General features: G+C 39.6%; 1 protein-coding gene across 1 annotated transcript; it reads left to right on the top strand.

The window, feature by feature from the left end:
• Nucleotides 1–5,772: 5,772 nt before the first annotated feature.
• On the top strand, nucleotides 5,773–9,189 carry LOC141589045 (uncharacterized). Its single transcript, XM_074410254.1, has 5 exons — nucleotides 5,773–6,021; nucleotides 6,262–6,452; nucleotides 6,587–7,502; nucleotides 8,887–8,994; nucleotides 9,181–9,189. Exons 1-5 carry the CDS (start codon nucleotides 5,773–5,775, stop codon nucleotides 9,187–9,189), a joined length of 1,473 nt encoding a protein of 490 aa, XP_074266355.1.
• Nucleotides 9,190–16,792: the final 7,603 nt, after the last annotated feature.

Raw genomic sequence — 16,792 nt, 5'->3', positions numbered from 1 at the left:
CCTCGGCTGAGTGAGGTCACTTGCGGGAGTGGCTTCACGCCCTAGTTTCGCCTTCTGTGGAACCCGCCACAGAAGGGATGTGCACATTAATGGACAGGGTTATCGCTCACTATGTGGAGCGGGGATTTGGTGAGTGCGGCTGCGGTCCCCCATCGGCGTGGCGGTCCAAAGGGACGGTCGGTGATTGAGATTGTTGGAATTGGTGTGGTTGTGTGTGTGACGGTTAAGCTGTCTGTTTATCTTATTGTTGATATATATTGAGTTGTGTGATTAGTACTGACCTCATTTAAATGTTTTAAAAACTGTGGTGATCCATTCGGGGGTGGTGAGCAGTTATTGAGCAGGTATGATGTGATGCGTATGGGATAGCTGGGATGAGTCATCACGTGGCAGTTATAAGTCTTCCGCTGTGTCAGACGATGTTTTATAGCTTTGATAGTTTTAGCAGTAGACCATCTGAGGATCTTGTATTTCTTTTTATCAGTTTGGTATTGCTATGTAATCACTTTAAACTTTATTTACTTTGGTATGAGATGAGTACTGGGATAGCTGGGATGGCCACGACATGATGATAGGAGTCTTCCGCTGTAGCTTATTAGTTTATTTACATTTCAGCTAGAACAGTTAGTTTGAGAACATGTATTACACATTGGTTTGGTTTTGAGAATTGTAACTCTTCGCTAAGTATTTATATTTAAACGTCGTTTCTTCATTGTTTATTTGATTATCATTGCCTCGGGTAACCGAGATGGTAATGTCTTCATACCTGAGTGGTCCTGGTAAGGCACTTGGAGTATGGGGGTGTTACAAATGGTATCAGAGCGACGATCCTGAAACCTGTAACCAATGAACCTAATGAACATATGGAGTCAATTAAAATGAACTCGGGGTAAAAGTTGTAGGAGCTAATGCAAAGGCTTGGGAGACGTCCTAAAGTCGCGAACTTGCCCTACAATTTTGAACCGGTCACATGGGGGTGTTACAACTTCAGTCCAAATTGTTCTAACTTTAGTCCAAAAGCGTAACTTTAGTCATTGAGAAGGTAACCTTAGTAGAGATAATTGTAACTTTAATAATAGAGATAAATGTAACTTTAATGAAGACAAATGTAATTTTAAAGGAAAAAAGTGTAATTTTAACAGAAAAACAGTGTAATTTTAAAGAAAAATATTGTAATTTTAACAGAAAAGTGTAATTTTAACGGAAAAGTGTAATTTTAACCGGAAAAAAAGTGTAATTTTAACAGAAAAAAATGTAATTTTAACGGAAAAAAGTGTACTTTTAACAGGAAAAAACTGTGATTTTAACCAAAAAAAAGTGTAATTTTAACGGAAAAAAGTGTAATTTTAACGGTAAAAAGTGTAATTTTAATCGAAAAAGTGTAATTTTAACCAAAAAAGTGTAATTTTAACCGATAAAGTAATTTTAATAGATCCTAAATCACACAATATATATAACAAGACGGATATTAACAAAGTGATATCAATAAGAAAAAAGTAAAAAATGAGATTTCATAACTAATAGATTTAGTACTAAAATCAAACTATAATTTGTAAGAATGTCAATAACCGGAAAAAAAAAAAAAAAAAAAAAAAAAGACCAAATCATCAAAATTGAAAAAAAAAAACAAAACGGAAATGAAAAAAAAAACGGGTCAATAAAAATTGATCTATTTTAGTAGATCTAAGATTAAAATAAAAATACTCACAAATTTGAAACAATATTATATAGCAAGACGATATAAGGAGAAAAAAACAACAAAAAAAATAAAAAGAACACCCAAACATCAAGTTCTTTTTTTTTTTTTTAAAAAAAAAATAATAATTAAAAAAATGACGTCGGGGCGGCGGCGGTGGTGGTGGTGGCGGCGGCGGTGGTGGTTGCCGGCTGTGGTGGTTTTCGGTGGGTGATGGTAGGTGGATGGTGAATGAGGAAAAGATGAGTAAATGATTTATTTGGAATTTTTGGGTTTTTTATTTGTTTGGTTTTTTAGGTTTTTTTTTTGGTTTTTTTGGAGAGAATATGGAGAAGTGAGATATAGAGAGAGAATAAGGAGATATGATAATGAGTTGATTAATGAAAGATGGGGAGGATTAATGTAGTTAATGAGAAAATTAGAGGAAGATGGCAAAATTAGAGCATTAACCTTAATTTTTTTGTTCTCATCTTAGCCCTCCATTTCCAAGATCCAATGGCCCATAATGGGACGTATGGACTCACATGTAAGAGGAGGACTCATTTGATCTTATTATATATATATATATATATATATATATATATATATATATAGGGTCGGGATCCGGTGAGAACCACTAATATAATGAGAACCGTGAAAACCTCTCACAGCGGTTTGATCTTAGAAAAATAAATGGCTAATATCATACCACGATTTAATTTTCGTCGTACCAAAAAGACGGTTTAATTTTCGTCCACACCCTTGGTCATTTAACCAAATTGATTTCTCTCTCTAATATATTTCTTTCTCCCCCGTCAGCAGACTGCTTCCTCAAATTGAAGACAAGCTTCAGTATTTTCTTCTTCCTTTATCAATAGAGACGCAAATTTAACGCATTTTTCACCAACACTGCAAATTCAATGAGGTTTCTTTAATTTCTCCATTAATTCGACTTTATTACTTGAAATTTGTTAAAATTCGACTTTATTACTTGGAATTTGTTAATCCGTCAACAACTCTCAGTTGACAAATTGTTGATTCGAGTTACGTATAATTGGCATACATAATTGAAATTGTTGACTTATGTTTGTGAAATTAGGGTTTATGTTCATAAAATTGGTAAATTTACATGAAATTAGTAAATTAGGGTTGGGGGAAATTGAGAAATTAAGAGGATGAGAGAGAAAGTTTTAGAGAGAGAAAAACCTCTAAAAATCTAGCTTACTTTTTACGCAAGCAATGGCTCGAAAGAAGAAGCTAACAAAAAATCCTCAAATTTCATCTAATAATTCGACTAAATCTACTAATATTTCTACACCAAAATCACAAAAACATGATGATATTCGTTTACAACGATCTAATAAAGGTAAATCGCAACTGAATTTTTCATCGCAGGAATTTGAGTCTGATTTGGAGCTTATTGTTGAAGAGGAGGAGGAGCACGAGGAACCATCTGAAAAGGACCAGCCGTTATCATCTACTCAGAGGACACCATTGATTCAGATTACCAAGGAAGATGTTCTTTGGTGAGATCAATTTTGGTCGTCTTCTGTAGTTTGTTATATTTTAGGGGCGAATCCACCGAGCTCTGTTCTCCTAGGGTTTGTCAAGAGAGTATGGCAAGCGAATGGTGTTGATAAGGTTGCTTTCCTTCCCAATGGGTTGTTCTTAGTACGGTTTAAGACCAAAGCTCAACAACAATCTGTCCGTAGTAATGGTCACCTTCTTTTTGATAATAAACCTGTTATTATAAAAGAATGGACACCGGATATGGAACTTGTGAAACATGAAGTCACTAGGGTCCCTATTTGGATGAAAATTTTTGGTCTAGATGTCAAATACTGGGGTGGTGAAAGTCTCAGGAAGTTAAGTAGTGGAGTTGGGAAATTCATAAAATGTGATGACCCTACCCATCATAAACAGTTCCTTGGATTTGCACGCATCATGGTTGAAGTTGATGTCGACCAACAGTTTCCTTCTGTAGTGGATTTCTTAGATGAGAATGGAAAGAATCAGTCTGTGAGAATTGAATATGATTGGTTGCCTGTGTCCTGTACTGCCTGTAAAGGGGTCGGACATACAGCTGAAAAATGCAGGAAAGGATTGGTAAAACAACCTGTTACAAAGAAAGTATGGAAACCTAGGAAGATTGATCCTAAACAGAAGGAACCTGCTAAGCAACCACCTGTGAGGAAGGCTGTGCGGGGCCTGTCCAAAGAACTTTGTGGTGCGATCGGTCGTGATGCGGACTCCCGAAATCTGGTGGTTACTCCAGTTATGGTGCCAAAAACCCCTGTTGTTGAGAATTCTTTTCCTAGGAGGATAATAACAAAATTGATGAGGCAGGACAATGGAGAACGAAGGAAGTTTACTCCAGGAGGGCTTTCCTTCATGGACTCCTTATCTCATTCTTTACAGAAAACTGGAAGGGGATTGTTGGATAGCAAGTTGTTTGAAAAAGGGGGTCCCAGATCGCTATAGCCGATCATGGGTAGCTGTGGTACTTGGAACATTAGGGGGATGAATAATCCGAGCAAGCAAAATGAAATAAAAAGATTCTTAGCTATGAATAAAGTTGGCTTGTTTGGAATTTTAGAAACAAAAATAAAAAGTAGGAATTGGAATAAGGTTACTAATAATATTTGTTCTAATTGGGCCATCTGTACTAATTCTCATCTTCACTCTGGAGGTAGAATTTGGATCATTTGGGACCCTGCTTTGTTTGAGGTGGACATACTGGATGTCACTATCCAGTGTATTCACACAAAAGTGTTTGATAAAGCTAGGAGGAAGGGGTTCTACTTTACTGTGGTTTATGGTATGAACTCTCTGGGGACAGAGCCCTCGTGGCAAAGTATTAAATCTTACCATCTGCAACTTAATTCTCCTTGGCTCTTGTGTGGTGATTTCAATGTCATCATGGAGAGAAATGAGAGGATAGGGGGTGCTGAGATCACAAATGCTGAACTTAGACCTATGGCTGATGCTATAAGGGACTGTCAGTTGACAGATATGAAGGCTAGGGGGGCTTTTTACACTTGGAATAACAAACAAGGGTCTGACTCTTTGATTTATAGCAGAATTGATCGAGTTTTCATCAATGAGGAGTGGCTTGAGCAATACCCTGATAGTTTTGCTCATTTTCTCCCTGAGGGACTGTTTGACCATTGTCCTGGTCTGGTTCACTTTGAGGAAGAGAGGCAAAGGAGGGGTAATTCTTTCAAGTATTATAATATGTGGTCTATGGCCAAAGAATACAAGGAGGTGGTGATTGATGGGTGGAGCAGGGAAGTGCAGGGCACTCCCATGTTTAAAATTGTTAGTAAACTAAAAGGATTGAAGAAGGGATTGCTGGCTCTTAATAAGGATAATTTTGAGGATATTGAAAACTTAACAAATTTGACTGAATTATCCCTGAAGCATTTTCAGTCACTCCTTGTTTCTGATCCCTATAACAAGGAGTGGATTGAGAATGAGAGAGCTTGTGCTCAGGAGCTTACTGATATGGTTAAAGCTAGAGATCAGTTCTTGAAACAAAAGGCTAAATGTGATTGGATGAAGTATGGGGATGAGAACACTGCTTTTTTCCATGCTGCCATCAAGAAGAGAAGGGCAAGGAATAGGGTATTTCAGGTTAAGGACATGAGGGGAAGCCTTTGTTCTGACTCAAAGATGATTCAACAGGCCTTTGAGGAGTATTATATGCACCTGCTGGGGTCCTCTACTCCTGTCAAACCAATTAATAGAAAGATTGTTCAGCAGGGTGCTTGTCTCACACCAGAGCATTGTGCTATTCTGAATGCTGAGATTACTGGAGAAGAGGTTAGGGATGCTATGTTTGCCATTCCAGGAAACAAAGCACCTGGGCCTGATGGATACAGTAGCCAATTTTTCAAGGACAATTGGCCCATTGTAGGTGGTGATGTGATTACTGCTGTTAAGAATGCTTATGAAACTGGAAAGCTCTTAAAGCAAGTTAATAATACTATCATCACTTTGATCCCAAAGATGGAGATGCCTGAACTGTGCTGCACTTCAGACCTATTGCGTGCTGCAACACTATTTATAAGTGTCTTTCTAAAGTGATCTGTGCTAGAATGAGCCGTATTCTTCCTGATATTATTAGTCCTTCTCAGGGGGCATTTATCAAAGGGAGAGACATTGTTGGTAACATCCTGATTTGCCAGGACCTTATTAGATTGTACAATAGGAAGAGCTGTTCTCCTAGAGTGTTACTGAAACTTGACCTTCAAAAAGCATATGACTCCATTGAGTGGTCTTTTGTTTCTGAGATGCTTGAGGCTACTGGTTTTCCTAAGAAATTCATTGAGCTGTTGATGAATTGTGTTACCTCCCCTTCATTTTCTCTTTCCCTCAATGGATAAATTTTTGGATTCTTTAAAGGACAAAGGGGACTAAGACAGGGGGACCCTCTCTCCCCCCTATTATTCACTCTTTGTTTGGAATATCTTAGTAGAGTGCTTATGATAGTACAGAAGCATAAAAACTTCAGGCACCATCCTTTGTGTAAGAGGATCAATCTCACTCACCTATGCTTTGCTGATGATCTTATCATGTTTTGTAAGGGAGAGAGAGGTTCTATTGAGCTCTTGTTTCAAGCCTTCAAGTATTTCTCTAAGGCTTCTGGATTGGTGATGAATAGTGGTAAGTCCAACTTCTACACTAATGGAGTTCCTGCTAGTCTAGTCCAGGAGATTGAGCAGATCACTGGAATGAAAAGAAATGCAGTCCCTTTCAGATATTTAGGTGTTATTCTGTCTCCCTAAACGTCATCTGTCATGGTCATGGATCAAAATGTTTGATTGATAATGTGGTGGCAAAAATTAGAGCCCTGGGGTCCAGAAAATTGTCTTATGCTGGTAGAGCTGTGTTGATTCAATCTGTTCTCAGTACATTACACTGTTATTGGGCTCGCATTTTTATCTTGCCTAAGACAGTCATTGATGCTATTGAGAAGATATGCAGACAATATCTATGGTATGGAAAGGATCCTAAAGAGAATCCTGCACTGGTTTCTTGGGAGAAGATCTGCAGACCCAAGAAGCAGGGGGGTCTTGGGTTCAGGGACCTTCAAATTTGGAACATAGCTACCATAGGAATGTATGTTTGGTGGGTGCAACAAAAAACTGATCATCTCTGGGTTCGTTGGGTGCATGCAGTGTATATTAAATCTGCTCATTGGATGGATTATGAACCTCATAGTGGAGCTAGCTGGGCTTGGAGAAAAATATGCCAGGTCAAGAACAAGCTCAAGCCTCTCATTTTAACGGGTGAGCCTTACACAATTCAGAAGGGGTATGATTTTATGAAACCTCTCACTGATAAGGTTGCCTGGTATCCTTGGATATTAAACAATTGGATTTGTCCCAAGCACTCTTTCCTCTGCTGGTTAGTAGCACAGAACAGGCTACTTACGCAGGATAGATTGGTAAAGATGGGTATTCTGGTTACTAACTGTTGTGAAGTTTGTGGAGTTATGGCTGAGGATCACAATCATCTCTTTTTTGGCTGTGCATTCAGTAAGCAATGCCTTTTATTGATACAACTCTGGTGGAAGGTGCTGTTACCTGCACAAGACTGTATACACTGGTGGATCACATGGAGGATTCATTCTGCTACCAAGAAGAAGGTTGTTGGGGTCATTCTAGCAAGTCTCATGTATCATCTTTGGCAACATCGTAATACTTGTAGGATAGACCAAGTTGTTCTTAAACCTATGGTACTAGTTCAGAGGTTGAAGCAAGATGTTAGAGCACGGCTGCAAGTGATTGATTTACAGTGTAAAAATAGGACTGTTCTTGAATGGGTGAAGGAGTTATGAGGTTCTCTGCTTCATAGCTTCCTTACCTAGTTTAGGTCTTATTAAAAATGTTGTAATGGGACAATTTTTATGATTAATGAAAACTACTTACATTTCCCCAAAAAAAAAAAGAAATTGAGAAATTATCTCAATCTGTTAAAATCGTGAAATTGGTAACTCAAATTTCGTGAATTAGGTAGTCTGGATATGTTTGTAGTGTTGATTAAGAGAACTTAGTACTCCATTTCCCTTTGTCCCATTATATCTGTTTTCATGTTGTATAAGGCATTGTGTTACGAAATGTATAGATGGTCGCACACAAGACTAATTGTGTATCTAACGATCTTACACAAGACTAATTGACTTGCTATTTATCGAAATCTTCACCTGAAAATGTGAGATGAATATTTTTTTTGATGGAATGTTATTTTTTTTATTGATTTTAATGTAAAATTTGATGGAATTGTCGAGTTGATATCAAGCAATTAGGTAGCATAATGTTGGGAGTCTTTTGTCGACTCGAAATTAAATAACAAATCCGCCTCAAATCTATGTTTTTTAGGTGTATAGTGTTTGGTGTTATTGTTATATTAATTTTTTTTTTCCATCTTCAAGTGTTTCTCTATGAGTGTGATTGATAAATTGTGAAAGATGTTTGTGAATGTTGAATTGTTCTAACGTAGACACTGGGGATATTAGCTAATTTTCCAGCTAGGAGGATTCAGTGCTTTATGAAGTTTAAGCGAATTGCTACGGAATTTTGTTAGTTATAGCATGTGTGCACTAAATTTTACTCCCTATGTCCTATTAAATAGTTTACATTTACTTTATTTTGTGAGGGTAAAATAAAATAAGTGTAAACCATTGATTGGGACGGAGGGAGTAGTAGAAACTTACAATTATGCAGTAAGAAGCACTATTTAACCTGGCTTTTCCTAGTGTTTATATACTATATTAGTTTAGGTTGTTGGGACTGTGAAAGGAATGAAGTAAATTGTGAAGTTGACAATTGATCTCTATGTGACTGTTCATCAACATGTTGTTTAGACTTTTAGAGTGAGCTTAAGATAAGGGAGGAGGAGCATTGATGATAAATTGATGATCACTTTTTTTTTTATCATTTTAAGTCAGGAAGATATGATAGCTGATATTTTTATGCTTTGGAGTTTTGAAGCCATGCACCAGGAAAACATCAAAGAGAGGAATGCAAATATTTTGCTCACGAATTTTATTATATTATGTTAATTATGCCATTATATATGTGAAAATCTTAGTGGAGATTCAAATATGTTAGTGTTTATTCAGTCATTATGCCCTTTGTACTAGTTATAGATGCTTGCTAGACCTCTTGCGGAATGCTTATTTTGATTGGTTTGTAATTTTTTTTTAGGTATTTGAAGCTGGTGATGTAGTGATTTTAAGTGATCAAAATGATGTTGGTGATGTGAACCTCCGTCAACTTGCAACTCTTCATTGTTGTGCTATAACTGATTTTAAGGTTTGTGTGTTTACTCAATACTTTTTTCTTTGTTTAAGTTCATGATCATTTAAATGCATAAATAAGAACAACAAGTCGGTGAGTTCTTTTATTTAAATCACATTAAAATCGATCATACCACTAGAAAGAAACCTAGACCTAATTTAGGTGATGAATGCTTAATTTGATTTAATTGTTTTGACACAGGACCCTTAGTTTACATATTTCATATTTCATGCACATAGAACGTTATTTCATACACATATAACGCTTTTTCTTGCACGTATAAGGAAAGTATTGAGGAACTTGAGAAATATGATTAATTGACATAGTAACGTAATTGTTGGGATCAAAACTAGGGGAATAGTGTCCTATAATTTGGACTGATAGGCTTATCGCGTACCTATGCAAAGATAATTACCCTAAACAACAAGTTAATGTAGCAATAGGGGTCGAACACAAGGAAACGGGAATTACGTCGTGAATTGCTATGGGTAGATTTTTATCTAGGTCGATTACGATTTGATTTGGTTTGGTTGTTTGATGATTAATAACAATAATGATGTAAATTATATAATAAAAGAGAGTCTAAGGGGTTCGGGTCACACATGCAAAGGTAAACATATGATTATGATAAATTCGGTACTAATAACATTGTTAATTACGTAGGCTTATAGATACCCACCTTGCGGCATTAGCATCAACCATAGACCGGGTCCTAGAAAAACTCTCGTCCGTGACTAGGTCGTCCTACTATACTGTAGACACCTCGTTTCTGCACCTCCCGCAAACCACCCGGTGATGATTGGGCCGCATGTTTGATTCGCGAACGATTAGTGACATTAAGATTATCGTCAAGTGATTGCTCGAATATTAATGTCAACCTCTTAGTTGTCATCTACGTGCCGATACGGTCGTTTTGGCGATAATTAGAGTACATTCGAGTCCGGGTCAAAAACCGTCTCCATTTTCGATAGTCGTTAAATCCCGAGTCGAATGTTCGGAATGTTCCGGATATTTCTATTCCATATTTCTCAAATTTTATCTTTTGGCAAATAATATCCCGTAATATTCATAAGATAATCGAATTATTTCCGTCCTACCATAACTTAAACGCGGAAATCTTTCTTAAGCAGGAGGAAACCTCCTGGGAATAGACGCAGCAGGTGCTGCGCCTCTTCCAAGAGATGCGATGGGCTGCGCGCCTCTTCCCAGGCCCTTCTTTGCATGATTTACGTATCTTTTTTATATCTTTCCGAGATTCACTTCCAAAGAGTCTCCGAAACCCTATTCCTTCACGTGATTAGTATAAATAGGAGCTTTCGTTCCTCATATTTCTCACGCGAGTGTCCGCCCTTCTCTTCTCCCTTTGCATTCTAGACTTCGTTCTTACTAATTGGCGCCTACGTGCTTGGACTTCCGACCACGTAAGCTCGGATCTTTCCGGGTACCAGCCTCTCCGTTGCATGACCGACCAATTTGACCACTACACTCAATCAATCTAATTAATTAATCAACTTGTTAAATCGTTTTCCTCTTACGAGGGCACTCTTTCCTTGCATTCGCGTCGAGCATTCACTAATCGATCTTCTTAGTTCTTCTCGTTCCGTCAACATGTAAGTCTGAGGGTGTATTAATCTCTCTTTTATTTATTGTATTTTATTATTGCATAACAATTGTAAGGTTTATGTCGAATACACCATTAAAACCGATTTCTAAAACCGTCTTTAAAACCTTTTTGCGGATTTCCGGTGAGAGATGACGTCGAGAAAAGACGCAGCAACCGCTGCGCCTCTTGAAGGAGCGCAGGCACTGCTGCGCCTCTTCTGAGGGCCGCCAGCTTCCTCGCTTCTTTTCTTCTTCCTCCGTCCTCTCGTAATTGTCTCAAATTTATTTCTTTTGTTTTGTTCGTCTGTTAATTCGTTCACATGATAGTTTAATAATTCATATGTATATTAACCATCATCATTAACATGTTTAAATCGTCATAAATCCGACTCAAATCCCTAATAATCAATATTTGCGGGTTTTTCGTCATTAAATTCAATTCGAGTTTTAGGGATTCAATTCGTTCATGTTGGGTTTAAGGATTCATTGTTGATATATTCTCACCTGTTTGTTCATTAATCCGTCGTCAATTCATCATGTTTAGTATAATTCGTTTAGTCAGTTAGTTTAATTAATCATTCATTAACATCGACCCTTCACATAATTAATCCGTCTTATTTCCGTCTTAATCATGTTTTACTGTTTTATGACCTCAATCATATGTAAATAATCTGCTAATAACTTTCATCCGAGTCTAAAATCGTAATCAATCCATTAATTTACCAATTAACCTTAACGATTTGCGCTTCGGCTTCACGGCGAACTCACCCTTGGAATGACGCAATGCTCGCGCGCCTCTTCCAAAGGGCGCAGTGTCTGCTGCGCCTGTTCCAGGGTGAATTCTGTCCCTGAACTCCTTTTCTGCCTTGACCTAGTTTAATTAGCAACGTATTAATCAACTAATATCGTATTATCACCTTCTGACTTGTTCGTATTTCTTTCTTTCATTCTTTTATTTCTTTTCTCAAATTATCCGTTTTAAAGGTATTTTCGACATAAATCGCCTATTCCAATGTAATTATTGTAGTTTATATTTATTATTATTGTATTTTGTATCATTTGTATGCTTCACATGTAAATGAACCTTAAATCCAACTCCGACCCAATTGTTTGCTAATTATATGTCAACCGACTTAGTCTAATTCTCACATGCTAGGATTAATCTATGGATGTTGCATCGCATGCATATAGCCGACGATATATCAAGTACGAATAACTTCCCTAATCATTAGTAGAGGCCGCTATCGAGGCGGGCGGGATTAGGTGTTCGATCAAAAGAGCTTCCTAATACGTACCCTCACCCCTTACTCCAGATCTCCGTGAGCACCCGTGTTCATTGGCATCCACGAGAGTCATTCTAGACATAGAATGCTAAGGGTAATGATTGCTTAGTGTTCATGTCACTACTTTGTGTCTTGACATGACACGAGGTATTCGAACGGTTCCAATTTCCCATAAAAATTGGTGGCGACTCCATACAAAATGCAAACGCTTGTTTTCGAGCCCCTTCACCAAGCGCCCCGTGGGCGGCCCGCTGTCCACGCTTTGGCGACTCACTGGGAAATACACTTACGTATAGCTAAGGGTGAAACTTGAACAAGGTTAGGGAATAAGTTTGTACAAGACAATTGTCGGTTTTCATAACTCGGTCTTCCTAGACCGTTTAATTCGGCCTTCCTAGGCCCAACCCAACCCATTCGACCAATCGTCCTGTCTAAACGGTCCTAATTCTTATTTGGGCCTAAGGATGGATAGCGATTGACGTCATCCATACCATGATGCTTACTCTTGTTTGTATCAAGGGCCTTCACTACTTGAGGAAATGGACTAGGAATCGGCCTTACTCCTGTTTGGCATGAGCCTCTCCACAGACTTCGGGTTTGATGGTTCGGTATGGCAACCCACCCTTTAAACCAAAACCCTTCTAAACGCACTCAGCATCCCGTTATAATGCTTGTATAAATGTGTAAACCTTATGTGATCACCATTTCTAAACAAAACCATGACGAATTTTCAAAAAAATCAAAACCCGTTTTCAATCAAGAATTTCGAAATAGGGCCTTTAATTAGCGCAAAATCCGGTCAAAACTCTGTCCATTTGTCGTGTCAAAATTCGGGCCACAAGCCCATTTCAAACCTCACCTCGAGTCCACTCCTACAACTACACTACAGTTGACTAGGACACACATTTTCAAAGACCTTGTCTTTCTTCAAAACTCACTCAACACAAGTGGCACACACCCACTTCACGAGTCAAAACTTTCCCTCTTTTAGCAAGTGTGATAGAATGGTCGATCGTGTTTTGATTCGTCGCCGATCTCTTATCCAGTTTCCAAGATGCCTGGGTCAAGTGATGAAACGAACCTCCAGCAAATTCAAGAGAGTAATGATCGAATCCTAGCCGCGATAGCCCAAATGCAAATTACCCAAGAACAAACCTATGACCGCCTTGAGCTTATCGAAGGCCGTATCTTTGATGTAGAGGGAAAGCTACCTCCCCCTAAAGGTGGAGTGCTACAATTTTCCGATGACGAGTCTAAAGATGAGAATCCTGTCCTAGGAACAACCGCAGCTGAGAAAAGACTCCAATACCTGGAGGAGCAATTGATGTACCTTAAAGGGGATGACATTTACAGGGAGAACAATCGTAAGTATGAAGCCGTCAATTCCAAATTGCCCACTAACTTTAGCATGACGGATATCCCTAAGTTTAAAGGACATGAGAACCCTTTGAACCACATCCGAGCTTTCAAGGACTACATGTCTATCAAAGGCATCAAACCCGAGATGTTCTTAAGGATCTTTCCTTCATCTCTTGACACCATCCCAAAGCAATGGTTCTACACTTTAGATCACAAAAAGGTCGCTACTTGGGAGGACGCCGCCATCGAGTTCTCAAAGCAATATGCGGATAATGCCGAAATCCAAGTCAATATGCGTACTCTAGAGGTTCTTACCCAAAATGACAAGGAAGGATTCACCGACTTTCTAAGTAGGTGGAGGAAGACTAGTACTCAACTAGTTGAACGCCCGGATGAGGCCACTCTTGTGGAGAAGTTCGTGGACAATCTCAAGCCCATATATGCCAACCATTTGAGATATCAAAACATCAAGACTTTTAAAGACTTAACCGTACTAGGGACACGAATTGAAGATGATATCCGCAAAGGACTCTTGTCCAAAACGGTAGGTCGAGGATACCAAGGGTCCACAAGTCGTTCATACGGCTCTACTAGCAAGACCGACGAAGTTAACCTTCTCGAGCCATCCAAGAAAACTAGCCCACCAAGGAAGTTCACAAACCTTGGAGATACGTACTCCAACGCTCTAAAAAGACTAATGAAGCAAGGTAAACTCCAACCCATTGGGCCTACTCCCGAACCTGAAAGGAAGTCCAAATTCTAGGATGAAAATTCCTACTGTGAATACCATAGGGGCAAGGGGCATGACACAGAAAAATGCTACAAGTTGAAACACGTGCTTCAGGATATGATTGAAGATGGTCGACTTCCAATTCCACCAGGAGGTAAGCCCAACCACACTCAGAATCCTCTTGGAGTTCTAGTGATTACAAGTGACGAATCTACCTTAGATTGCTCACATCTCATTTCTCCCACCGAAAATGAAATTCATGCAATTGAGAAAGAAAGACTCTACTCTACCATCTCCCCTACCATTTCCGACTTCATCGCATGGGCAAGGAGTGTAGATAGACAAGTGTGGGAACTAGAAAACATGGTAACGACCTTACGCGATCCCAAGGCAACGCCTAAAGAACGCGTACCATTGACCTTCTCTCAAAATGCCACTATGCAAGAAGTAGTCGCCGTGGTCGACAAGCTAGTCGATCAAATCATACAACTAGAAAGTGACATCATGAGGATGAAGGAATTAGCTGCAATCAATGGAGTTTGGGCCGATGACGATGAAGACGAGTATCTCATCGAAAACTCCTTAGTTAAGGAAATAGTCCAAAATGGTGAAGACCAAGATGTGGACCACCTAACTCGTTCGGGTCGCCCATATCAAAGCACCACTCAAAACGGTCCAACCAATGTCATCACACCAAATGACAACGAAGACGACCCCACCGATCATTTGCTCAAGCAATTACGAAAAACCAAGGCCGATCTTTCAGTCTGGCAACTAGTGGCAAGCTCCTTTCCACACCGCCAAGCTTTACTGCAAGCTTTGGCCAAATTGAATGTAGCGCATAACTCTACTCCGGAAGATATAGTCAACTTGGTCTTCCAAGAATCACCCAAGCTAAGTAATCCTATTACTTTCTCAGACGAAGACTTGCCACCTTTCGGCGCCAGTCACAACCTTGCTCTATACATCACTGTCATCTGTCTAAAGAAAAATGTGCCAATAACCTTGGTAGATGATGGCTCCGCGGTCAACGTCATACCCCTCAAAACGGCATACAAACTAGGCATGAAAGAGTCGGACTGGACCCCTACAAATCAAGGTGTACGTGCATATGACGGTACACGACGAAAAGTGGTAGGACTTGCTAACCTAACCATAGCAACGGGACCAATCGAACGAAAGGTTAACTTCCAAATAGTGGACATCGAAGCTTCATTCAACATACTTCTGGGAAGGCCTTGGATTCATGCTTCCAAAGCAGTAACATCCACCCTTCATCAAAAGATCAAGATCCCACTAAACGGCAAAGTTGTAACGATCACTTCATCACCCATCAAGGCCATAATCGAGAAGCAATCAAATAATCAAGTCCTTGCGGATCCCGTATACGAACTTGGGGGCTTCCAAAGTGTAAATGTCATAGAAAGTGAGTTGGCACCCTTATACTATAATCCCTACTCTAACTTGGTGGTCAACCACATTCTCAAAAATCAGGGATACTTCCCTGGAATGCCTTTGAACCCGATTCGGAAGAACACCTTCGCGCCATACAAGAAAGGCAACTCATCGAGAATACCACTTGGACTAGGATACAAACCCACAACAGAAGAAGTTCTCGAAATGCTTGCCCAAGTCCAAAATCGCAAGTATGTAGGAGTCCAAATGAGGCCATATCTCCCTACCTTAAATGGATACTTCGTTCAAGAAGGAAGTTCAGAACTCTTTCACGGATTTCCCGAACCTTGGCATTACCTCGAGAGGAAGCTAGCCGAATCGAGATCTTTCACGATTGCTACTTCATCCCTCCAGAAACGGTTCCTACCGTCAAAACCCGTCTAGCACCTTGCTTAGACGAGCAAGCTGTGAGCCTCCTGTTTGGAGAGGACCGATTTGTTAAGGCCGCGCAGGATGAGATCATTACTACGATACTTCAAGACGATCGCTTCAACCCCACCGCATTGATCACGAAAATCGACACAAAGCAAAGAAAAAGGATGGAGAAAATCAATCAAATGGACCAACAATCAAGGAAGACTCTTCAAGCTCACCACCGGAGAAGGAGAGACGTTCAAAGAAGAACCAGAAGACGACGAGTTCGAATCAGAATCAGAGTCGGAGTCGGAGTCAGAGTCAGAGTCTAGAGAAGTCATTAGAGAGTCTACTCCCGTCGTCATCCCCACTCCCTTCGTTTCTCCTAGCTTATTTTCAAGTAGCCACAATAGTTCGGGAAATGCCCCAATTACTGTCCCTTTACCGCCACCGACCATGGATCGGTTGGCTTCTTTGTTTCAACTTTACTCAAATCTTAATATGAATAAATCAGGTTATGCTTACTCTTTGCGTTATCTTGAGTGCAATTCTGTTTATGATGATACTGAGGATGACCAAGACCCAGACTTGACCGAAATACCTCCCTACGTAGCCAAAGAAATACTACAGGAAGGGGAAGGGGGACCTGTAATTGAGGACACCGAACCCATCAATGTAGGAACCGAACTAGAACCCAAAGAACTTAGGATAGGGACTACCTTGAGCTCTACCGAACGGGCCGACCTCATAGACCTCCTAAATGAATTCAAAGACGTTTTCGCTTGGTCCTACAAAGACATGCCAGGGATCGACAGGGATATTGCCGAACATAGGATTCCGATTAAGCCAGGTTTCAAACCTGTGAAACAGAAGCTTCGACGAATGAGAACAGAGTGGGCTCTAAAGATTAAGGAAGAAGTTGACAAACAATTCAAAGCCGGGTTCATCAAGGTTTCCGAGTATTCTGACTGGGTAGCTAACATAGTACCCGTACCCAAAAAGGATGGGAGAATCCGAGTTTGTGTTGACT

The sequence above is a fragment of the Silene latifolia genome, chromosome 1 (assembly GCF_048544455.1).
Source record: "Silene latifolia isolate original U9 population chromosome 1, ASM4854445v1, whole genome shotgun sequence".
Taxonomy (NCBI): Eukaryota; Viridiplantae; Streptophyta; class Magnoliopsida; order Caryophyllales; family Caryophyllaceae; genus Silene; species Silene latifolia.
This window is presented reverse-complemented; position numbering and strand designations above follow the sequence as displayed.